General features: G+C 37.6%; 1 protein-coding gene across 1 annotated transcript in view; it reads left to right on the top strand.

Annotated features, from left to right (window-relative positions):
- Window positions 1–26,153, top strand: part of PREX2 (phosphatidylinositol-3,4,5-trisphosphate dependent Rac exchange factor 2) — a 278,353-nt gene that overhangs the window by 241,417 nt on the left and 10,783 nt on the right. The window contains exons 38-39 of the mRNA XM_023648497.2: window positions 22,130–22,232; window positions 25,852–25,919. Coding sequence (XP_023504265.1) covers window positions 22,130–22,232; window positions 25,852–25,919 — 171 coding nt within the window. The remainder of the gene's footprint in view (window positions 1–22,129; window positions 22,233–25,851; window positions 25,920–26,153) is intronic.

The following is a 26,153-nucleotide window of genomic DNA, read 5'->3' as shown; positions in this document are numbered from 1 at the left end:
AAGATGATGGCCCACACACTATGCTCTTCCTGAAAGTATAAGGGAAAATCTTAGATGGGTCCTATTCAGGTGGTTTGTCTTAGGCATCTGTGCTCTGTCTGGGACAGGCAAGGTAGGGGTATGAATTCATAGGGCTACATCAGATGCCAAGTGTGAGTTGGGAACCCCAAGTCAAGTCCTTCTTGATAATCACTTGCTCCTCTTCTGTCACATCTTCATTTTCACAAGAAAGTGAAACCGTGTAGGTGGAAATAATAGGGCAGATTTTAGTCCTCATTGTAATCTGAGTAGGCAGAAGAGAGTCTTCTGTCACCTGTCATAGTCTCAGTACAAGGCCAGTTAGATTTGAAGAATGGTTGTTACTGTTTATTCAGATTTACTCAGTACTTAACCCTTGTGAAGGCCTCCAGTGGGTGCTGTTGGCTATATAACATCGTGAAGCAGCGATGCTCATGTTAGAGACATGAAGCGTGAACAACACACGACAAAAACAATAAAAATAATAATAAATAGTAATATAACACAATAAGATAACAAAAACATAAAAATAACAAGTAAACCTAGACTACAAGAACATGTAAGTGACCAAGGAAAGTTACAGCTAAAAAATAAGATTCAGAAGGAAAATAGATCTTTGAGATGGTTAGAACTTCCACAGAGAAAGTGATATGTGAACTGGGTTTTGATGGATCAGGGGGAAGAGGTAGAAAGGGGGAGAAGATGATTCAGGGCAGCAGGTTGTCATCTTTGAAATTTCGATTCAATTTGATATGCCTGGAATTCTAGTTCTCAAGTCCTACACAGCATGTTCTTGCGTATGAAATGTGACAAGACTTCATTTCCCTGAAAGGAGCATTACATTTTTGTGGTTGACAAAATATACAGAATTTCCCCTTTATTTTAATTGCTGTGTACTTTGTGCTCTATTGCAAGCTTATCATATGATCCAGCTATTCCACTGCTGGGTATTTATCCAAAGAACTTGAAAACACAAAGGCATAAAGATACTTGCACTCCTATGTTCCCTGTGGCATTATACACAATAGCCAAGACTTGGAAGCAACCTAGGTGCCCATCAAGGACGAATGGATAAAGATGTGGTATTTATACACGATGGACTACTACTCAGCCATAAAAAATGACGAAATCCAGCCATTTGTGACAATATGGATGGACCTTGAGGGTATTATGCTGAGTGAAATAAATCAGAGGGAGAAAGTCAAATACCATATGATCTCACTCATAAGTAGAAGATAAAAATGACAAAAAAAAAAAAACACATAGCATTGGAGATTGGACTGGTGGTTACCATTGGGGAAGGGGGTAGGGGGGAGGGCAAAAGGGGTGATTAGGGTCACACGTGAGGGGATGCACTATAATTAGTGTTCGGGTGGTGAACATGATGTAATGTATCCAGAATTTGAAATATGATGTACATCCGAAAAAAATGAAAATTAAAAAAAAAAAAAAGAAAATATCATCTGCAACTAGGTGAAGAAAATATTATTTCATAATTTTTTTACTAGCAGAGAAGTGATGTCTCCCTTCTGATCAATTCATTTCATTCATTCTGTTCCCATTGATTCATTCATTTATTCATTCAATATTCAGTCACCCAATAAATATGCATTGAGCACCAATTCTGTGCCAGCCCTCTTCTAGTTGTAGGATAGAGCATTGAAAAAATAAAGTCCCTACTCTCATATAGTATGCATTGTGTTGGGGGCAAGAGATGATAAAGTAAACAAATAAATATGTAATGTGATAGGTGGAATAAATATAAAAAGAACACAAGTCAGAGGTATAAAAGGTGATAGGATGGGAAGAAGGGATAAAGCACCTTTTAACAAGGGAGTTTCATTAGAGACGGGTATGAAATGGAGTGAATTATATAAATACCTCAGAGAAAGAACATTTGATCATAGGGAGCAGAAGGACTAATGTGGGAGCTCAAGTGGGAACGCGCATGATGCGTTCAAGCACGGAGGCCATTGTGGCCTTGACAGAGTGTCATTGCCTGGATTATTTCTGTTTTTGTCTTACCCTGGTGCAAGATCATAGTTGTCTGAGGACTGAATATACTGTGACAACCAAGGAGACACTTCCAACTTTGAAACTACAAGCATACTTTCTGACCTCTGAGTTAATTTACTGAAAGTAAATGCAATTAAATCTTCCATTTAATCCTAGAACCGTGACCAGGTTGTCCAAATGATTCTCTCAGATGTTCCATGAGCAATTTTAGAATTTGCCTGATGTTGTATAGGAGAAATAGATTGGTGTTCCACAACTATTTTACAATTGCTGTATTCATTGACTGGTGTGTTAGAATCACAAGTAACAGTGAAATTTCAGAATAGTTTGACTTTTTCCATGTTTACAATTCAAAATAAATATAGCTTTAGTTAGTTCATTTCAGAGATGTTGACTGAGGTGTTGGCACAAATGCCCTGTGACACATGCAGAATTTAAGGTTAAAACTGTTTGAAAATGGTGTGGTTTTATTTCTTTATTCTGCAGAATAAAATGGGAGTTTAACGTGATCTTTAATCTTTCAGTGAAAGCTACGCTTAGATTTTTCATGATGATGAAATGTGTGCTAATTTATATTAGAATCAGGAATCCCACATAACGCTGTTCCTAAAATAATTCTTTAGTAATTATAATTCAGGCAGCTAGAGAGGAAGCCAACTCGATCCACACCTACACTAAACATTAACATGGAGGTTTACTCTCAGGTTCCAGCAAAGGGGAGAAGTTCACGATGTCAATCAGAATAAGTATTACACAAACTATTTTTATTATTTACTTTTAAAATCAGAATGAGAAATGGTCAACAATAGGGTACCCCCATTCGATAGTCAGTTTCATGCCTTTTCCGATTTTATTGCAAAAAAGAATCTAAAATATTTTTAAAGTATTGAATTATACTGCATATGTTTGATATTAAAGAGAATGTAGTTTTTCAGAATGAAAAGGCAGTTTTAATTAGCACTTATGTCTAGATGTTTTCATGCCAACCTGAATTAGATGGCAGAGTTGCATACAATGGTGAATGTGAGATTAGAAGAAATAGAATTCAGGGTGAATTATTAAAATCTTCTCGTATTATTTAGTCTGGCTTTGCTTTTACTCAATTCTCTTTCCTAAGGTAATCCTTGTGCGTTACAATTCTCCTGATGAACTTTCCTGCCCACACCCTCTGCAACCATACACTTACATTAAATATCTCCGTTGCTTTTGAATAGTGGAAGAAAAATAGGACTGTCTCTTTTTAAGATCAAGTTTTGTCTCTTAAACAATATAAACATGTTATTAAAAGGTAGTTCAATCAGTGGAAAGTTTCCAAAATTTTCTATCCTTACATGCCTTGTTTCATTTTCATTTTGAATCCTCTCTCGCAACTTCTATCAAACACACATTTGAACATAGTTTTATTCAGTATACATATATAGTTTAATAATCTGTTTTATGCTTATAGCAGCTATATATGTATTTTTAAAATCTACACATTGGCTTTCTCATGATCGCTTTTATTTGCTACATAATACTCCAACCAGCTGATAATACCACAGTTTACTGAGAAGTTAGTTTTGTGGTTTCTCTTCTTTCTCCATTGCACACAGTGCCTACAGAGAGGCATGTTTCTTTATGTAACTGTTCAAATTTCACTTTTATTTTCCATTAAACTAAAAGAAAACAAGAATATCTTCCAGATAGAATTACTATGTTAAAGAGCTTAAACCTTTTTGGTTAATATATTATTATTTAGGTTCCCAAAAGGGTTGTGCTCATGTACAACACTAGCAGAAGATGAGAGAGTTGGATGGCGCTTTCGCCTTTACCTTGCCTGCAGAGAGTTTTAGAATCCACTTATATCTTTTGCTTCTCTACAACATGTACAATGATATTTCAGTAGCAGTTTAATTTATACTTCTTCTCTGATTAACAAATGCAAACATTTGAATATCTTTTGAATTTGCTTTGTTACAAAGATGTTTTTTATATATTGTCCATAGATCTGTTTTATAGGCAAGCTTACTTTTTGCCAAATTGAACATTTTTAAAGTATTGAATGAGCACTGTGGCTTTTAAAGTTCTCTTTTGTACTTATGCCAGTTATTTGTTGCAGGCAATCCAAAAGCATGCTACAGGGATTTCTAAATTTCCCTTTTATTTCCTACTGCAGCATCCTTCCGTTTGATGAAGTATTTCATTTTGTTTTGGTTCTTTATTCCCACCTCTGCTTAATAGTCAACTGTTTTCCTTTAACCGATATAAATCATATACTGCAAATGTTATAAAACTTGATGCATGAGTCTTACTGTGTCCAAAATCAAAGAGGCCATTTTCCTCCCACTCCTTTAGCTGCTTCTTCCTTCAGCGGTGGGAACAAGTGGGTGGAGATTTCCAGAGGCCACCTGAAAAGATATGTCAAAGAAATTTCTAGTGAGGGCAAGAAATCTAGAATCACAGTTTTTCCCTCTAAGGACTTGTTCCATGAAGTTTTTGTCCACATGCTCTCTGTATCTGTTAGTAATGGGTTTTCAGTGGTGTCAGAGTCCTGGTATAGCCTTACAGGAAGGTGTGTGATTTGAGCATAGGCCTCATGTCTGACTCACCTTTGATGTGTTTGGACCCAAACCTTGGAGATCTGTACACATAAATTACCTTTTATCTTCACGCTTTGTGGTGAGGAGGAATCTCCTCCAGGAAACACGGCCCTGCATTTTTAACTAACATGCCTTGTGTTCACTCATCCAGTGGGGGGTGTAAACAGCACCATCAGGAGGGGCCTCAGGAATGGCCCAGCACTTGGCACCAGTCAGCGTCATAACTCTCTTCCGTACTGAGCCCCACGCAGGGAGGAGATGGAAACAGTCTGTGGCAAGGCCAGCCTGTTCTCATTATTAAAAAACATAATGATGATGAACATCAAGCCAGCTACCATCTATGTGTTCCAGTATTAGACTGCGTTTTCTTTAATGCCTTGTAGAAATTAGTTTTAATGTATATAAAATTTTAGGAACTAAGAGGTCGTGTGTGTGTGTGTGTGTGTGTGTATATATATATATATATATATATATATATATATATATATGAAGTTTCTAACTTAAAAGGCGTCTATATCCAAAATGTATTTCTTAGTTGGTTATTTGGAAATTGAGACATAGTTTCACATTTAACAGCATTTCAAATGGTGTTTGAATTCTCAGTCATTTCTCTTCCCCTTCCCTGATCAGCAGTAGCTTATATAACTCATCAGGTGACCACAGAATAGGACTCAAAGTATGATTATAAGCATTTGTTAGAAAAATGAAATCTAGGAGTTAAAATATAAAAACAACTAAAGAGAAATGTGTATTACCAATTTGTTTAATGCAACAGTTTTTACTTCACATGAAGATAAACAGCATGATGACTTTCGGTTCATAGAAGCAATAAAAAAATAAACATCTTTTCCAGGTAGCTATCAATTACCAATTTTAAAAACCACTTTTGTTTGAACTTTAAAGGACTCTTTCTTAGCAATATTTTATCCTGTCATCACCATGACATCAAAGGACAAATTGACAAATAGGCCCAGATTAAGGAATGCAGAATCCTGTAAAAGTGGAGCATTCAAGGTAACCTGACTTTAGGTAAAGACAGAGTCCTAAGGGGCAGATGAGGAAGCTGCATCTTTGTCCACTGTGCCGTGAGAACATAGGTGAGAGGAGTAGATTTACTCTGGGGACTTCTGTATGTAGGTTACAGCCTAGGTGTGGGCTGGAGAAAATAAATTGCCACAGCAAGAAAATGTAGGTTTCAAATGTATGTATTTATTTTTTGTCCAAAAATGATTTGAGAGATTCAGTAACAAGATTAGTGGAAATACCTGAACTTTAAATCTTCAGAAAAATGCCTGCATCGAACAGAAGAAATATTTCTGCAAGCTCGTGATCCCGGGCTGCTGTACACTCTCAATAAGAAGTTCTAAAATTATGCTCTGTGGTCGGGAATCTGAAACACATTGGTCTAAAACACTTCTTTTATATAAGGGTAGCTAGTAGTGGCTGTGACAGAGGTGAGATTCAAAATTTGTCGTTCAATACTTTTTGTCATAAATACAGCTGCAGTTTTGATTATTTTTAACAGTTATAGTTTGATTATGATCAATGCAACTGTTCTCATTTGTTTTATATCTAATAAAATCATTAATGAATCGAAAAAAACCCCTAAAATGAAAATATAAAATTGTGTTCTAATCTTTAGAGAAGAAAAAATAAAATGCTATAATAGTGAGGCTCCGGGAGAAAGACAAAATATATCCTCCTCGTGATAGGATATAATACAAATCTTGATTACTCTGCCAAACTCCTAGAAGCAGAGAAGAGAATGGTTACCATGGTCTGGGGGGAGGGTGATATGGGGAGACATGGGTCAAAGGTACAAAGTTGCCAGATGAATAAGTTACACAAGATGGATAAATTCTGGAGATCTAATATACAACGCTGTGACTAAAGTTACCAGTGCCGTATTACATACTTGACATTTGCCAGGAGGATAGATGTGAAGTGTTTTTACCACAAAGAAATGGTAACTAGGTGAGATGATGGATAGGTTAATTAGCTTGATTGTGATGAATATTTCACAATGTATACATATATCAAATCATCAAGTTGTGAACCTTAAATATAGACAGTTTTTGATTGTCAGTTATACCTCAATAAAGCTAGGAGAAAAAAACAGAGAAGTAAACCCAGATTCTCAGTTTGTACTGAATTGTAAAATAGGCAAATAAAACTTCACAATTTATGCTAATTTAGACAACCAGATAAATAATATGGGTATATTCTCTTAAAATTATAGAAAGAAATCAAATACTTCAAATAGGATAGAGGTTTCAACCTTTTAGAAACCTTTTCCCATTATCTTTTATAAAAGTTCTTTACCCAAAAGGGGTGGTCAAATTTGCATATATATTTGTTTTGTTACCTAGATTTTTCTTTGCAATTGCTATGTCTTAATGAATTAGTACGTTAAATGATTCCATTATTTTAAAATGTCCATTGTTTTTTTTAAATTACACTACTGTATAAAAAGAATAAAACAGTAATTATGAGAGTGACTTCTTATTGCAGGGGTTTCTAGTTCTGACCTCCGGTAAATGGGTGATGTTGGCCGGACAAGCCTTACTTTCAGTACATATAAAATGGGAGGTTATACATGATGACCTTCATCATTAAAATTAGAAAAGTCTAGGTAATCATAATACATTGAACATATCCTGATAAAATAATCAAAATACATAATTATTAGTTATATTTCATGTGTATTTGCCAAACCCAATTTTACTATTTGAGCATATTAGTAAAATTTAAGCATTTGCCTTACTAAATTTTATTGGTATTTAGCTATTTAAAAGTGATAAATACAGACTCGACTTTAAAACTGTTAAACAGGGCATGATTCTTCAAAATTTATTTTAAATAAACTGAAGTTATTGTTTTTACTAAACCTACAAAATTATATTAACAGCAAACTAAAATTACACTCATTTTCTGGGATATGTTCCTGAGGGCTTCAAGGTTAGTGATTGTATAACTCCTCTAATAAATGTCGTCCGTCAAATTTTCTATCCTGCCGAGGAGAGAAGGAATATGGGTATCTCGCCAGTATAAATGTTCTCCTTTGTCTGCACTTTAAGAATTGCCTCTTTTTCTATGTGAACCTGGAGGAGGAGAGCAGGTGGCATGGAGGAAGTTAGAAGAAGGAAGCAGCAATTTCTGCCTTTACTGTGTTAATCTTAAGTTGCCAATAGGTCATCTAACATATTCAGGAGGAATACAGAGAAGCAAGATCTAAATCCTTTTAAACAGGAAGGGTGTAGGGTAACACCTGTTACAGATTTTAAAGCATGAATGGTGTTTGCCAGGTGGTGAAAATGGAGGCTGGTTCAGTGTAAAGGAATAGTGTGAAAATACAATCCCAAGGTGTGAAATAGCATACTACAGGGGTGGAGGTCACAGTAAATAGTTTGCTGTTTCTGGGCAGTGAAGTGAGAGAGAAGCAGAGCTGGGAGATAAGGCTAGCAAGATAGACAAGGCTTGGAGAATGGAAGGCCCTGCCTACTAGATTAGGAATTTGAGACTTTCTCCTGGAGGCGCTAAGGAACTAACGAAGGGTTTTCAGCAGGAGAATAACGTGACTAGATATTTTTTAAAAGATCTTAAAAATAAAGATCACCTTCATGGTCTATGATGGGACCAGGATGGAGTCAGGGAGACAACTAGGATTTTACACTAGTGCAGCAGGAGATGACGAGATCCAAACTGAGGCATTGGCACAGAGGTTGGAAGGGGAAGGATAGATGTGAGAGAATGAAATGGTGGTAAACAGGACAAGATGATTGGTGAGAAATAGAGAATGGTGAGAGGGAGGGATGGTGATGCTTCCCACTGCCCAGCTTGGAAAGATGGTGGGGAGGAAGGCTACCACAGGGGGGAAACTGGCATTTTTCTTCAAGGTGATTGTAGAGAGGAATCTTGAATCAACCTGTTACAAGTTGAGTTTTAGATGTCCATGGTGTACCTCTATGGAGATGTCCTTTGATGGATTCATAGTCAGTGAGGACTAAAGGTGTGTATATATGCATAAATGTGTGTGTGTGTGCACGCACGTGTGTGTGTGTATAATCTATGGGAAAACAGAGGTGGGGGTGATTAATAAGTGCAGGGAGACAGGAGAAGGGGACCATGTCAAAGAAGGCTTTACAGATAGATTTGAGCTGGGTTTAAAACATTAGTAAGAATTTTCTGGGAATATACTTTAGGTATTAGGAGCAGGGAAGAAGTATTCCAGGAAAAGGCACAGAAGTGTGAGAAAAGAATAATTAGCTGCCAACCATAGAAGTTGAGAAAAGCAGATCACCAGGGAGCGCATACACAGTGTTAATATGCCCTGGTGCTTCACCTCCCCATGCTCTGTGCAGCCTGATAAGGGGAGCGACAAAGGAGGAGCCTCAGAATAAAACCCTGAAGGATCGGCTAGATAGCTGTGAAAATATTTGAACAAAGCTCTATTGGATGTCTTCAATAAACGAGTCAAAAAGAAAATTATGGTGCAGTGTCAAAGAATGGAGGTGACAGATGAGCATCACATACTGGACACCCCCGTAAGTGTTGATGTCATTAAAGAACCTATAAAGAGTAAGGACAAAAGTCAGATAGCGAAGTAGAGAAGATGGGAGTAGAAGTGGTGTTGAAGTACCGCAGGTAGCTGGGATAGGTACCCAGCCTATTCAGTTAAACCCGCCAAAGCAGAACAGAAATGGAACAAATGGGTGAAAGAGTCCAGGCTGAAAAATCTAAAATGTGGAGAAGCAGGTTCCAACCTGGTGGCTCTGGTAGTTAAGGTCTTAAGTTACACACAGATGTTTCGTATTCATACCCATTTTCAGCACAGAAAATACCTCCTGGAGTCTCAGCACTCAATGACTCGTCCCCGAAGGTCGGTGCTTGCCTCCGCGCTAACCTCAGCACTGAAACCGTGTCATAGAAAAAAACACACCTTCATGTGCTGGAATAGAAAGGAATGAGAGATGTGGAAGGTTTTTGCCTGACAGTTGATTTTCCAGCCTAGATTTAAAGATAGACACTGAGAACTTTCAGAAAATATATTGAAAGTTGTGATAGAAAGTCCTATTATCTTTAATGGGAATTTCATGGCTAATTCCCTGTGCATTGCTGAAAATGTCCCCCTTAAAACTTGATTGCTTTTTTGCCCTAAGATGTATGGAGCGAGCAGAGTCTTCAATTTGGCTCTGCTTCTGCTGCCAGGATCTCGCTCCAGCTGTTGCCCATCACTTCTGCGTTCTGTTCAGTTGTTTTCCACAGTGCCCTCTGCCTGCCATCTCTGTGCTTTCCTTTCCAATACTCATTCACCCCTTGTCCTTCAGCTCTTAGACTATGAAACAGGGGCAGCTGGTACGGTCATGGGAAGAGTTCATCAGTACTGTCTGTTTGACAAGAGTCAAATAACAATGTTGAAAGCATCAATAGACATCCAGAGGTTATTTCTATAAAATATCCTGGAAACTCGCCTGAGTGATCACTGGCTTTCGTATTGCAGCCATTGTTAGGCTGTCATTCAAATTTTCCTAAAGGGAGAGTGTAAATATTTAATATTTTATTATATATGTGTGTGTGTGTGTGTATAAGATCAGGGAATTCTTTATTGTTGAAAACAAATATCTGTTTGCCTTTTGTTCACAGAAGAGTATTTACATGTTTCATTAAGAAAAGTGCCTTCCCTGTTACAGGGGCACAAGGACATAGGTGTTGGGTTTTTCAAATCCCTGCTGACTTGTGGCAATTTTCTCAAGCTTTTTATTTGGTGCAAACGCATTGCTCAGGGTGAGCAAGGTCGGAAAGATCACTAGGTCAGCAGCAGGCCTTTCCATATTAATTTTGCAGAGACACTGCCTGGTAACACCAGAGCAGCCACTTCAGAATTGATCAGTATTTACCATGCTGCGTTGGTCTCAGGTGTACAATTCTTCCTCAGTGTGAGGGAATAAAAGGGAGCAGGGAAAACAAAACCCTGCAACGGGAAACAATTAGTTTCTTCGATCAGATGCTTCATTCCAGTTGTCAATGGACTTTTCACAGGGGTGCTCTGTGCTCAGTAGTTAAAAGTAATTAGAAGCCAGAATAAATGAGATCACTGCAGGAATGAATGAGCTTTACACAGAACAGTGCATTTTATACAGAAAAATGCAAATCTCTAGTAGAGAAGGAACACAGTCTCCGTTCAATTTATTTTTACTACTTGATTGCTTTACAATCGATATACTTACTTGTTGTGCTTCAAGTCTAGTTATTTTTAAGTCATGAACACATTTTAGTTTCATGAGGTCTACATTCGTCATGAAGCGGTTTGGGCTGGCTGAATTAATCGCCACCAAAACAACACATTTAAAGTATAAATGCTGAGACCAAGACTGTGATTGTTGACTTAACGGATGTGGGGAGTTATAATTCTCTATATGCAGTAATCTACATGATGTGATTTTGATCTAATGGAAAGAGCCCTGAATTTTGAATCAGAAAACTGGTTTTGGATCCTGTTACTTACTTGCTCTGTGACTGTGATGACATCACCTGGTCTTTCCGAGACTTCTTGGTGAAAGGGGAATAACGATTTTTTTTTCCTGAAAAAGATGGCATAAGGATTAAGTGAGCAATATATGTGAAAGCATCTACTAGAGGCTCTGGCAACAGTGAACGCCAGTTTTTTTCCATCTTAATCTGTTTCCGATAGTGAATTCCATCTTCTCATTGCAGAGTTAGAAATAGGAGATGCATCTGTTTAAAATGACTAGATCATACCTACTAAAATAGGGGAAACCTTGTAAGAACTATTTAAAAAATCACAGTAGTTGCTAAGAGAGTGGATCTTAAATGTTCTCACCACCAAAAAAGAAATGGTAGTTATGTGGCATGATACAGGTGTTGGCTAGTGCTGTGGTGGTAATCATTTTGCAACATAAAAGTGTATCAAAAGAACACATTTTTACGCCTTAAACCTAGCACAATGCTATGTTTAATGCTATGTCAATTATACCTCAGTAAAACTGGAAAAATAGCACAGTAATGAATTACAGTAGGATGAAAGAGGAGTAGGAAAAATACGAGACAACTCCTCTGATCTGTAGAAAATAGAATTCACAAACACTGGACCCTATTAGAGCTTATTTTCAGAATCCTCCTTTGATAGCTTGTAGAAAGTCATTCAAGAGCAGCAGAACAGGATCCCCTTGAACTCAAGGAGAGGACGTTTTCTTTCCTGATGTCAAAATCCAAGAGCACATGTGAGAAGAAAGACAAATATTTAGGACTTGAAAAAGAATCAGGTGCTAGCATTTGTTTATTCATTCATCCACTGAGGGAAAAAGCAGCTCTTTATGGAGCACTTCTGTGTGGCATGCGCTGGGATCCACCAAACTAGGCGGGTAAGCGGATCCTTGCTCCCTCTGTACTCACAGTCTGAGGTCTCGACAAGGGGACCACATTGGGAAGCCAGACAGCCGTGCGTGTAGCACCAGCTCTCTTTAATAATGACAGTAAGAGGAAGACAGTCAAAGGATTGAGTTTTTAAGTGAAGTGACTCAAAGGAATGGATGCATACTTTTCAAACTACGACAGAGAGGGAGAATGTGTAACATGTCATTTTGACAGTGAAAGAAGTGATTCTGTGCGGGTTTCAAATATATTCTTCTGAACCTGGAAAATACTGGTAAGTGATAAATGGACAATTTTGATGAGAGAATAATTGATAATATAAGAATAATCAATGTTATAATATGTAATTTTCAAGTATTACTGCATCTCATCCTGAGTTGTTAATCAGAAGCCATGGTAGGATCAGGGGTTAAATCCAGAGAAAGGGAAATGCAAGCCATTGTTCATGAAAAAAAAACTATATACCATTTATAAGCCATAAGGGAATAATCTGTGACTTTTTTTTACTGATATTTATTGTCCCTACAATGCATTTATTGCTTCACCAAATTTATTTAATGAGTGAACACTTCTTGAACAAATAGGTGGCAAATGCAGAGTATGAACAAATGAATTTTATCTTTTAGGAGTATACATATGATACCATTGACACACATTAGGAATTTCTATAATTTTTTTTCAATAGTGTATATTGAATGCTTACTGAGTCCCAGTGTTCTGGGGTCTAGGAAGGCTGCAATCAATACAGACACCAGTCCAGCCTATTGGTCGTGGTGGTAGTGGTAGTAATGGTAATGACAATTGCTAACGTTTGTTGAGGATATACTACATGCCACATCCTGTGCTAAGTACTAGACATGAATTGTTTCATATAATCCTGAAAACAACATTCTGAGGTGTATACTATCATTAAACTCAATTTACAGATGAGGAAATGGAGTTTCAGGAGCTTAAGTAACTTGCCCAAGGTCCGGCAGTTATTAGCAAATCCAGGATCCAACTCAGAGAGTTTGCCTCCAGTGCCCGTGTTCTTTACCCCTACCCCTTCCAGACAAGTATGGTATAGTGGATAAGAGGTAGGAGATGTGACACAAACCAGGGCATATGAGATCGTAGAAGTCGAGGAACATCATAGGAGAACTATGAGAGGTGGTGATTTCAGAGAGCTGTAAATAGTGTAGTTGAAGCATGGAGTAGAAGTAAGGAAAACGAGGGACCATGTTGCGAAGACTTTATATTTTATGTTAAGAAATGGGAAGCCCTTCCAATGTTTGCATTTTTATCTGCATTTTTAAAAGATCAACTTCCCTAGGTGAGGAAGAACAGTGGGAAGAGGCAAGACAAGAAGAATCTAGGCCAGAGATGACATTAGCAGTGCAGCTAGAGAGGAGAGATTTGAGAGACAACAAGAAACATGAAATTGATAAGCGTGAAAGGTACTAGAGGAGGCATGTTAACACATGGAACTGCACACATATATTGATCTCTGGTAATGGATGAGTTCAGTTTGATGGCTGGGGGGCTTATAACATTTCTCAGTCTAGAGATGAAACAGTGGGCAATCGTAAATAACTAGACAAAGATTTTAGGAAAGCAGACATTTCAATCTTGACCACACCCACTCTGGCACGGTTTTGCCAGAATGGGAAAGTTGAAGATCCTAAAAATATTGCACAATACACCTTCAAAGGAAATTAGATAATTTCTACATCTTGTATCTTTTAACTTCTTTCTCATCAGGATCAGTGTTAACAGAGAGGCTCTAACTCATCTATTTCCTACAGCTGCTTGTTTTCTTATAGCTGAATAAAATGGGATCATGAGAAAAACCCGAGGAAAAAGTAAAAGCATTTGGGAACTGAGCAGAATTATTTACATTTTTTTCCAACAGGGAGAAATGTATCTTTAGTTCAAAGATTGTTGAAAGTAATCTGCCTTAGGCTACCCAGGAAGCTCAGATGATGCTGCGAAGTGCTTAAAATCAGGCAATCGGTAGCACCTTCCATCTGTCGTAAAAAGCTTCTGTGTATAGAAGAGTGCTGTGCAAATACCAGTAGTAGCTTCTGCTGTTCCAGCTGAGTTCACTTACTTCCTTCTCTTGGGATTGAAATAGTCATTATTCCTTTCCAAAATCTAAATGCTGCCCAGGTAACAGCAGCCCAGGAAGGTATCACGGAGAACCCCAGCTCATTAGATTCCTAATAACTTGTTTGTGACAGTCACTTGAACAAGGATAATAGACCTGGCTTTTAATTAAAGGAGAAAAAAAAATGACTTCTGTAGAATAAGGGAAAATGGTTTCATGTTTCGAGATCTACATCTGTAAGAATCTAAATAAAAACCTATAACTATATAAAGATGTTTCATTCATATGAAAAATATAATCAAAATAACAGGTTTCCCAAGCTATCCTTATACGTATGCCCTGAGCAACGCATTTGCCCTAAGGGAATTTTCTCACTCTTGTTTCCATGACTAAAGACAGCATCATAGTTATAAAGGATGGTGGAAAGGAGGCAATGCACATGGAAGTGCAGAGCTAACGAGACAAAATCAGACTCTGATCCTTTTGGAGAATTCTACATTGGGCCGAAACTCACTAAATTTCAAAATTTTTAACAAATATTTATCTCCCTTCATGTTTATCTAGTACAAAATCATGTTAACCTCCATATTGATGCAGATGATCCAAAATGAGTTTCAAGGCTTAGCCAGTTTATATAAATTGTTAAGGGATCATGTCTGAGGCTGCCGTTGCCACAGTTGGTCAAAACTGTTGATTGGCATATAGTCCCTTAAACTCAGAAAACCCCAACACAGGCTGTTAGACTTTGGGTGTGTTTTCTCCAAATGTCTTATTTTTCTAACAGGAAATTATTCTGCCAATTATGCTGCAGTAGCACAAGAAAAAAATGAAGATAGTTACCCAAGTGACTTAATTCTGTTATTATTGCACTAAATAGTTAAAAATCTCTGCTCAAGTAACTTTTGAAGTCGCAACATGTATCCCTAAATTCAGTCACTCCAGTGGGTTTTGTTTTTAGGGGTCTTTTTTTAGTTGTAATTGGTTATGTAACATTACTGAGGTGTACAATCAAGATTTTCAAAGTAATTTTCAGTTTTATCCTCAGTTTAAAAGATATGGGGAAATTAAAGTATCTCTTGATAAAAGTTGCATTTTCTATTTTTAATTGCTCTAAAAAAATCTTCATTTCAGCATCTGTGTAATGTCAATGTATGGCAAATTATTGTGGCTGCCAGTTCAGAGATCTTCATTACACTAGTTTTTCATGTGCTTTATTTAATGTGTCAGTTTATAACTAGAATCCGAATGACTTTCCTCCACTAATAATAAGAAAGTTTGAGGGCTGGCCTGGTGGCGCAGCAGTTAAGTTCGCACGTTCCACTTCTTGGTGGCCCGGGGTTCGCCAGTTCGGACCCCTGGTGCGGACATGGCACTACTTGGCATGCAGTGCTGTGGCGGGTGTCTCACGTATAAAGTAGAGGAGGATGGGCATGGATGTTAGCTCAGGGCCAGGCTTCCTCAGCAAAAAACAAGAGGACTGGCAGTAGTTAGCTCAGGGCTAATCTTCCTCAAGAAAAAAAGAAAGTTTGAGATCACTCCCAAGAGATACAATGATTAGCTACCAAGCAAGACGTCAGAGTTCCTGACCCTAAGCATGGAGAGAGGTAGCAAATAAATCCACTGTAGGAAGACGGAGCTCAAAGCCGTGACCTCACATCGTCTGGATTCCCCTGTCAGTTTCTCAGTGAGTTACTGTGTCACCCTGTGGCCCAAAAGGGGTGATGCATCTCCCCAAGTGTTCAATTTAATGCATTGCAGCCCTTGGGAGATCGGTTTCCTTGTTCAGTACAATTTGCATCAACATTAGACGAGGCAGTAGACTCTGGAAGATTTAAAATGTCATGAGAGAAAAATGTTTTTGATGATGTTTTTGTCTGGGATCGTGGTAAATGACCAAATATGTAGGAGGTCCTTACATTTTGAGAATCTTTTATCGAATTTATTAAAGAATAGTCATGAATCATCTTAAGGTAAGGATGAACATGTTAAAACAAAAAGATTAACCTGTACCTTGCTTCAAGTAAGATTTGAAGTCTTACAAAGTGAACTAAATATAGCGTAATAGATATGAGTCAATAAATGGTTGAAACACAATATGTTGCATTGAAACCAATTTAGGAAACTAAGCTTTGTCTCTCCAGGGAGACCTAGTTAGAGGGGGAGGTTTGGATGTTGATCATTTTGTGTCCCTTAGCATCTAGAACTAGGACTGGCAAACAGGAGATCACTTGACGTGCTTTTCCTGACCCTTAACTCTACAGTTTGACATATAAAATAAAGTTCAGGCCTGATGTTCTAGGATCAGCTGGAAAAAACATATGAAATAAAAATCACAAAGAATCACATTAGCACGTGCCAAATTATAGTCAGGTACTGTGATTGTTCAACCAAATTCTAGTTCAACCAAACCCCAATTTATAAAAGAGATATTGCTGGAAGTTTGTCATTAATTTCGTGTAATTACCATAACCTTGTAATATCATAATCTTATAAAAGAATTTACCACAGCATTACTTTAATGAACATATCTTTAAAATAAAAAGTAGAAAGAGATTTTGTAAATATGCAATGCACTGGGACTTGAGAAATTGGTATTTACAAAAAGCATGTTCCTCAGATTTTCCGAATAACATATTCCCCATCATGAGCTCAGACAGACAGACTTACAGTGTGAGCTCAGTAGCAGAGAGGGATGGAGATGGCATTACCACCAGCATGGCTAATGGATCACATGTCACTTCAGGGATTCTCGTGGCTCTTTATGAGGCCAGTGTACCAGCTTTCTTCTTCTCACAGATGAGAAAATTGAGGCTGAGAGAGTAGAAGTAACCTGGCCACAGTCCCACAAGACTGTCTTCAAACCCTGTGCCTCTGTGTGGCATCCATGTTGTCAGCTGCTATTCCACGTTCAGAAAGAGGTTTTGTGATATTTCAAAAGTAGTGAAAGACATCCCAAAATGGACAAACAATCCTTATTTGGGGAGAGGTTTGTGCTGTGGTACCAAGATATTGACTGCAAGCAGAAAGAAGTTCTGGGCAGGGGGAATAGGTGAGGTGCTGGGGAGATGGTGTGGAACATGAAAGAGCAAACCTTAAGCATCAAGGTGAAGAGTTTGCTTTCGCAAATGTTGCCTGGAAAGCAACTGAAGATGCTTTGGATGCAGTATTGATAGCATGTTAAGGTTGGATACTTAGTAAAGTACTTTGATGATTTGCTTAACAAATTGATATTTTATATCAAATAATATGAAGGTTGAAATTCTTTTCGTATCAACCAAAGAATAAATAAGAGACTCACTTACGCCTAAACTCTGACTCCTGAGGCCATGCACGTTTGGGCCCAGACTACTTCTGGAACTTCATCTCCTTCTCTTCTCTGTGTGCTCCAGCATATTGAGCTCCACACTTGTTCTAAGCAATGGAACAAGCATTAACCTCAGGGTCTTTGCACTTGCTTTCCCTGAAATGGCCTTCCCAATAATAGCACCTCCCTCTGCCATTCTACCCTGTTCACTTTCTATTCCTCTAAAAACAGTATTTTTCTGGATAACAGTACCTCCTGATATTATGTATTTCTTTCTTTTTTTTTTTTCTTTTTCTTCATCTCACTGAAGTTTGACCACCAAAAGGGATGGAACTTGGCTTCGCTTGTTGTTGCATCCCCAGCATACTGAAGTAGATGAAGATCTGGGGTGTCTGAAGTTAAGCACCCTTTTTAAGAAAAGCAATGGAAAAATACAAAACAAAGTACGAATGAAAGTTAATATTTATTTAGAACGTGAGAAATAAAACAAATTACAGATTTTAAAATGCTAATAAATACCACCAGCACTATAAAATCTGAAAAAGAAAAGAATGTTTTTATTATTTTATCGCCTGTCACACCTCTATACTTTTCCTCAGCATTTTTCTGTGACATATTCTTTGATTGCCTCTTCAAATTGTAATAATTTTGTAATATAATCTATAGAGAGACTAGAAAAATAATTCTGTCTTTTCTCTAGCATGGCTAATCAAATTTTTTAAAAATTAATGATAGTTTAGAAAAGCCTTTCAATATCAACGTTATTGCTAATGTCTTGTAAATTTTTTAATTGTCAAATATGAAAACCTCTCTAGGGTTCTTTAGCATGTGAACCGTAATGTTTGGAAGAATATTCCACAGAGTAGCTCCCAGCTCTGAACATTTCTAACCTTGTCTCTCCTCCACCACGCACAGTCCTGGGCGCCCAGAATAAGAACCTGTTGTGTTAGAACCTTGGGCCCTGCACCTCCTTTTCAACATTGGGTGAGTTTGTACAATGGGCAGTAGGAATATTCTGGAATCCATTCCTACACCAGGATATATAATAATCTAACTATAGATGAAAGTGACGGTGAATCGTACACAAAAGTCCTAGTAAACCTAGCCTAAATGCATGCCTAATGATTCTACTTCCTTGAGCTCAGTTCCAGAAATAACCACACCCATTTAAACACTCCAGAACAGAACAGAGGCAAGTTGGGATATAAAAAGACAGTAGTCCTAACCATTTGCAGTTAAAACATTTTGCATTTGCAAATTTTAAAAGCATGTGACTACATGAACAGGTTGCTAGGGATCCAGACAAATAAGGGACCCTGAAACTCAACCATTTTTAGCTTGATAGTAAATCCACTTCTGCCAGCACCTAAAGGTAGTCATTAGGTACAAAGTAGACACTCAAAAAAATATTTGTTGAATGAATGAATGAATGAAGGGATAAATAGAAAGGTACTTCTTTGTGACTCTTCCATAGCATTGCGGAATCAAAGTGCCTTTCAAATTAAATTGGACTCATTAGCTACAGGTTACATTTGTCATGTTAAAACTATGCTAAATCTCTGAGTGATGTGGGATCTATTCTTAATGCAAAATATGTCAAGAAGATTTATTCATTATAAGCACGGGTACATTGACCCTTTCCTTTTTCTTTCTATGGGGAAATTCACAATTTCGGCATAATTTTGCAACCCTTTCAAGTGCACTTTCTCAGGAGTATGCCCTGAGCAGAGCTATTACTTGGAAAGTCTTACTACGAAAATTATGGAACAACCTTTCTTCAGTGTATATGTTATATTTGCTTTTTTATGAAGGACAAATTCTTCTCTATGACCTTGATTTTTTTATTTTTGTGACTCCCAGGGAAGAGTTGTCTAATTTAAAAAATGATTTTGCAGCTAGAAGGCGCTGAAAAACTGAAGGCCTATATTTTCCAATATGGGGTAAAAATATAGATTTATTTAAATTTTAATAAATTAACTGCCTAACATGACAACAGGGATAGTGCTAGAAAGGAAATTGGCGGATCAGAGAAGAAATCTCGTACTGAATGGAATTTGCTTAGGATTCCCAGCTTTTGGTCTGCTCCCTTCATTCTCTTGCCCAGGGTTAGCAGACCAGTCTGGTAACCAGAGAAGCACCTACAAGGTCAAATGATCTCTTGTAAAAGCTGACTCTGAGTATACATTTATGCATGATTGAAAAACTGTGTGCTGCTTTCTGGATCTGGAGTCTTTGAGAAAATTCCAGAATAAAAAATGCATCTTGCAAATGCTGAACTTTTCCACTTGACATTCAGATTGAGATGAGAGTTCAGAGAAAAGAAAAAGCCATGAAGCAAATCGTGGTATGTTGACAGTAAAGTTGTGGGCTTAGTTCTGAGCTTGCTTTCACATGCTTTATTCAGGAGAATGGACTTCTGTGATGCTGTGATGGAAAAACCAGGTCTCAGTTGGATTTCTCAATTGCGAATCAAATAGGGGCAACATTTCCCACATTGACGTGGTTGTCTCTTTTTAAATTTTTCACCTTTAAAAAATTTCAAATTAATCTTGGGACCTATTTGGAATATACACAGTGGTTCGTATGAGAAGACAAGTGTAGATGAAGCCACCTTTTTTTGATATGCTGGTGAAAGAAAACACAGGTATTCAATTTAAGGTAGATTTTTCTTTTAGGCAATGTATGTATGATTGATTCTGCAGAAGTGACACTTTGAGGTGCCCTGTCAGAGAGCATGATTGATCAGGAGATTACGGAAAGTCTTTGAAAGTCTCTGGCCAATAATTTGCTGCTGTACTGCTGTTTACTACACCTGGAAGTAGAAAGAAATAAATCAGTTTAAAAAGATTAAGAAAATGGATAAAAATTATAGGCTGCCTGTTAAAACTCCTTCACAATGAGTAAGGGTTTGTTGTAAGGGGAAGAGGGCAAGTGATGCTTTATCAAGAAGCACAGACATATTTCAGTGTGATTAGAAGAAGATAAAGATTCTTTTTCTTAGCTTCATTCAGCTGGTGTAATGAACATTATTGATTAAGATGTTAAGATCAATAAGGACTTAAAATTGAAGTAGAGGAGACCTTACGGAGGAGAAAAAGGTTATGGGCCATCAGGTAGGCTGACGATTAAATGCTTTGTAAAAAATTGATTTTTTTAAACATGAACTGTCCATTCTACTTCTTGGTTTTCATTGGCTTGTGCTGCCCTGCAGCACACAGGTACGTGTAAAACCACCATTGTGTGTTGTTATCAGACTCATACACTAAATATTTGTAAACATCATTTACTACTAGAGGCTAATTATAAAACTTTAGCCCATCGGAATGTGTTTTAGTAATGCTTTCTAGAGAGTTCTCTGTCTTGTTAATGAGGAAGCTTCTTTTCAAGTCATTTAACAGCCAATGGAACTTGACATGTCTGTCCTTAGATTGCAATTCTGTATCATAATACAGGTGCACTTTGTCAGGTTCTTTCTAAAATTACAGCAGTAATGTTTTAAATCCCTTTCTCCTCCTTTTCTTAATTCATCAGTATCAAAGTCTACCAGATGTGTTGGGCTTCTGTAGTGCAGCCTCAGAACCAGGGATAAATGAGTTAGATGTGCCTCACATGTAAGCAATTGCATGTAGAACTTTTGTTTGTCGGGAAAAACTAAACAGGTCTAGAAAAATACATGTGTAAAACACCAAACTGCAAGGATTTAAATGCAAAAATGGAGAAAACACAATCAAAATACATTGAAAAATGAAGTAAAATTAAATTTGCTAATATGAATTTTAGGAAAAACATCTAAAAGTAAGGAACATTTTAATTAAATGTATGCAAAAAGTACTCCTGAAAAACAGTTCAGAGACCAGCACCTGAAAATATGAACAAATAAACACAGGCTCTAAGAGCTGCTGTAGAGAAAAATGTGGAAGAACAGAAAAGAAATGCCTTAAAGGGAAAGAAGAAGACGAAGCCTCACTGATCACTGAGTTCTGCATTTTCTCATGGCTAATCTGGGCTTTGCATTCCTACATAACTACTTAAAAGTTCCCTTTGAAAATTTTACAGTCTTTTAGATTGGGCCCAAGAAACACACTTTTTAAAAAAATCATTTCTGATCTTAGTGAATATTAGTTTCAGCTATTTATTTCTAAGATATTGGGCATAAATCTGTTAACTATCAATATGTAGACATGAATGAAAAATACTAGGAAGTCATTTAAGTTACGTGAAATATCAGTAAAGAATGATATCTGATAAAATTTATTATAATTCTGCTTATTTAATTTTCTGTCTATAAACTCTCTCACAAATATAGTTCATTACGGGTTTGTCTTAAATTTAAATACATAATATAGGGCCCCAACAGTGTAGCTCTAGAGTCTGTTTTTAAACAAGTGTTTTATGTAGAAAACTCAATGGTTCATTGTCTAGTCGCTCTGATTTTTGGCACTTTTTGATTCTGAAATTAGTGTAGGGGAGGAAAAATAATTTTCCCTCTACCCTTCTGAGTTCTGAGCTGAGAGCCCTGTAGTGAAATACAGATTAACATGAAAAAAACAAACCGAAGTTTATTCACATGTGTACCTCATGGATACCTGGGAGATACCCAAAGAAATGAGCAACTCTCGGAGGAGGGAGATTTTGCGGTGGCATATTCTGCTCCCCTTCGTTAGTAACCCAAACTGTCTTGAAGTGCATAACAAGAACCCGTGGGATTTGACATGCCCTTGTCTTTGCACACAGGTGCACCCTGAGTGTGACGCTGGAACAGGCCATCATCCTGGCCAGAAGCCATGGCCTGCCCCCTCGCTACATCATGCAGGCCACAGATGTGATGCGGAAGCAGGTAAGTGTCACACATGTTTTAGGGAGTTGTTTGACAGGACCTGGATTTGAAGGTTCCTTTGGTCATTTATGAGGTGTCTGACAGGTACCTGGATGTGACCGACACTTGTCCAGATTCAGAGGGTAAGTGTGAACAAGAAACACTCTCAGGAAAGAAAACAGTGCAGTTGATATGAGGTTCTCCAAGAAACTCAGCCAACCTGGAAAAAGGGATGTCTAAGAGAGAACCTGAAGGGAGTGGATTGGGGCTGCTGTGAAGGACCAGATGAAAGGACGCGTGGTATTTTCTGTGATGGCAGGTGATCTTATAAGGCTTGGGGAATAGATTGTGGAGGGAGTGGGGACAAGGAAGAAGAGGAAAGAATTGAGGGCCCTCCCTGCTTCTAGAGATCTCAAAGGGAATTCCACTAAGTGCTAAGCAGTTTATACATTATTCTGAAGATAAAGAACATACTTCAAATTTTCCTTCAGAGGATGAATAACAGCCTTTGGACTGCCTGTAGGTCACTGAAGTACTTATGGGTGAGAACATACTGTCTTATAAAGAGAATAAACTTTCGATACAATAACCCAATGATTGTTTAAGTGTGATAGTTTGGTTTTTAACCCTTAAAATTCTTTAGGAGGGTAACAGGAAAAATGCACTAACCTCCAGTTTACTGAATATTAGGAAAAGGTGCTTAATCTAGTAGAAAAGACACAACTTAGTGAAAAGACAAAAGAATTTGGAAAACATCAATTTTATATTTTATTCTGCCACATTTTCTCAGGGCTACCACAGAAAATTGATTTAACAAATCTCTCTACTTGCTGACCTGGTTTGCATTGCCCAAGGATAGTGAGTGACTTAATTTTTAGGATCTACTTTTATAGTTATGACTGCTTTATTTACTAAAGACTTAGATTCTAACTCTTAGGCAAACATAAAAATCCCTGTAGGTTTGCTCCCAAGATTACACTACAGAATGTCAACCAAACCACAAAAAAAAAAATCCATGGAAGCAGTGCGGGTGAGGCCAGCACCGGCTTGGCGTCTGCAAAGCAGAGATAAGGTACAATGAATGCATGTACATTGATGCTTTGGGTTGGGAACCCCAAAGCTGAAAATTGAAAACCAAGATCTCCCAAGGTTCAAGAGGGATTTGCTAAGTAAAGGTTAGATCCAGGAGAAGCACGTGACACACTGTGGTTCAGCTGGAAAGGGTAAATACAGATGCAAATGCCAGCAGGTTTTGGAAGAATTTTTGGGGTGGATATACAAATTTGGTTTTAAAAAGTAGATCAAAGTAAACTTGTGATTATCCACACCAGGGATGGGATTTGTGTGCTAAAACATACAGAGAGAGACTAAGCTTTCTGTTTTGCTCTGTTTCTATTTGAGTAAGTTTGCAGTCAGACTTGGAGGAACCATCTCAAAACGATGGTTTATGGTGAGACTAAGAGACTGATATTAACCCTCTGCAGAATAATCAAGTAAGGCAGAAATTATGAGTTGGCTACATGTGCATTCTTAGTATATGGATTTGAATAATCAAAACCTTTAACTTCTTACAACTGAAAAAGGAGATAGATAAAAGAGAGAGAGGAAAAGTAAAAACAATATGATGTAGGCCTTAATGACTTAAGTGGTGCAAACCTCTTTAAAATATAATATACATATATTTACATATATTATTAATAGGGATTATTATATATTTATAAAATATAATTTTAAAAGACTTAAAAGTTATGAAGTTCCTTGGGAAATCCTAGTTAATTTCTAAACTGCACTATTTTTCAGTATTTCTCACTCCTTCCTCCCAGTTTTTTTTTTAAATAAGTACATTTAGAATATGCAGCTTCCTTCCTTTGTTGCTTGTTTCTCTGTTCCAAGTTGTGACATCTCCAGTTGGTTCTGAGAGACAAAGAACTGACTTCCACCTTCTTTGTGAAGGATCATAGAGCCTGGGGCTCTCTCTTTAGAGAAATTGGAGTAGACTGGTGCCCAGGAAAGACTTGAAATATTCGTTCTATTGCCAGTCCTCTTTCCGGTGTCAGGAGTTACAGGCGATGGGACTAAGGGCTGGGGTCCAGTCTGCAAGCCAACTCTTACCCACATGGGATCTGAGTAGTTAGAACACGTGTGAATCAGAGACCTAACTCTTCTGTCCTTTTTGTCTTTCAACCATTTAGACTCAGCTTTCCAGAGACCAAATGATTAGAATATTTGCCAGGTTAATGAATAATATTTTCTAAGATCTTCAGTTTCTTTTTCAGGAAGAAGCAGCTTTTCAGCATGATTTCTTGTTCTTACTTCTAAGTGCAATTGGTTAGAATTGTTGATTTTCAATTAGAATTGGTTGCCTGGTTTTGATCATCATTCTCTGGTCAAGCGAAGGGTTGACGTGAGAGGGAGTTGATATACTGGGTAAAGTGTGTGAACTGTGTTCTGCTTTTACAACTTTTCTCGAAGTCTGAAATTACTTCAAAATAAAGAAGTCTTTTAACTGCTTAATTGCAATTCCTACATTCCATCCCATCTGTCTTTTTACCACCCCACCCCTTTTCTTTATTTGGTCCATCTTGAGAAAATACTCCTTTTTTTTTTTTCTTTTTTCCTTTTCTCCTTTTCTTTCTTCCCTTGCTGTGGGTCAGAATTTGGTAGCAGGAGAGAGAGCTTCAGAGTCTTTCAAACCACCTCCTTCTTCTATTCTCAGTCCCAAACCCTGGTGTTTGGTTCTGTGTAGTAACTAATCCCCATTAGGATCGGAACAATGGTTATAGCTTCATTCATGAAGCTGACAGTCTGCAAAGACTTTTTCATTGCTCAAATACATTGTCCTTGTACTAGAAACTTTGAGGCAGAATTCTTTCATTTCAGAGATCCACATGCTCATGTAGTGTCCAGAAATTGCTTTAGTACTTTTAAGAAAACATTTTCTTGATAAATACTATGATATCTTGATAATACTATTCAGCATAGGACAAAACAGGCATGTGAGTACGGTAGAATGTGATTTCTGTTCTACGAAAGTATGGACACAGAACAAATGTTTATAGCCTGCTCATTTCCTATTTTCAGCATCTTAAGTGTTCATTGCTTCTAGGAAATAAAGACGTAGATAAGATAGTGAACAGGGAGCTGTTATTTAAACTTATTTTGAATGATTTATATGGCTATTGAAATAAATATCAATCCTTTGAAACAATATATCAATGTATTTTGATTCTTAAAAGCATTAATTTTTGAGGGGGCTGGTCCTGTGGCCTCCTGGTTAAGAGTGGCCTGGGTTTGGTTCCCAGGCCTGGACCTACACCACTCATTGGCAGCCACACTATGGTGGCAACCCACATACTAAATAGAGGAAGATTGGCACAGATGTTAGTTCAGAGCTAATATTCTTTAAGCAAAAAGAGGAAAATTGGCAACACATCTTAGCTCAGGGCAACTCTTCCTCAGCAAAAAAAAAAAAAAGGATTAATTTTGAAAATGCTCAGATGCAATTTCTCTCTTCCTCCTCATCCAGTCTCTCTTGATGTTAAATAGTTGGAATAAATATTCTACACTCAAATGTTAGTAGGATGTTAAATAATTACTAATACAATGTAGAGCTTAAAGTGATTTTCCTTAATTCTTTCAGGGAGCAAGAGTTCAGAACACAGCAAAGAATTTGGGAGTCAGAGACCGGACCCCACAGTCTGCTCCGAGGTAAGGGACTCCCCAGATCTGCTCTTTTCCAAAGCACTTGCCGCCATGTCCCAGGCAATGTCACTCACAGCTAATGCAACTGCTCCAGGGTATGCCCAGGATAGTACTGACTGTAATGATGGAAATTGGCCTTGGCCTTGTAAACACTCTGTGGCTGCATGTGATTAGACATAAATGATCTCAGAATTAAATGGAATTTAGGTGAAGCACACTTAGAGGGAGCAGGTAGAGATG

This window comes from Equus caballus, chromosome 9 (assembly GCF_041296265.1).
Source record: "Equus caballus isolate H_3958 breed thoroughbred chromosome 9, TB-T2T, whole genome shotgun sequence".
NCBI lineage: Eukaryota > Metazoa > Chordata > Mammalia > Perissodactyla > Equidae > Equus > Equus caballus.
The sequence above is the reverse complement of the archived record's forward strand: the minus strand, read 5'-3'. Positions and strand labels throughout refer to the sequence as shown.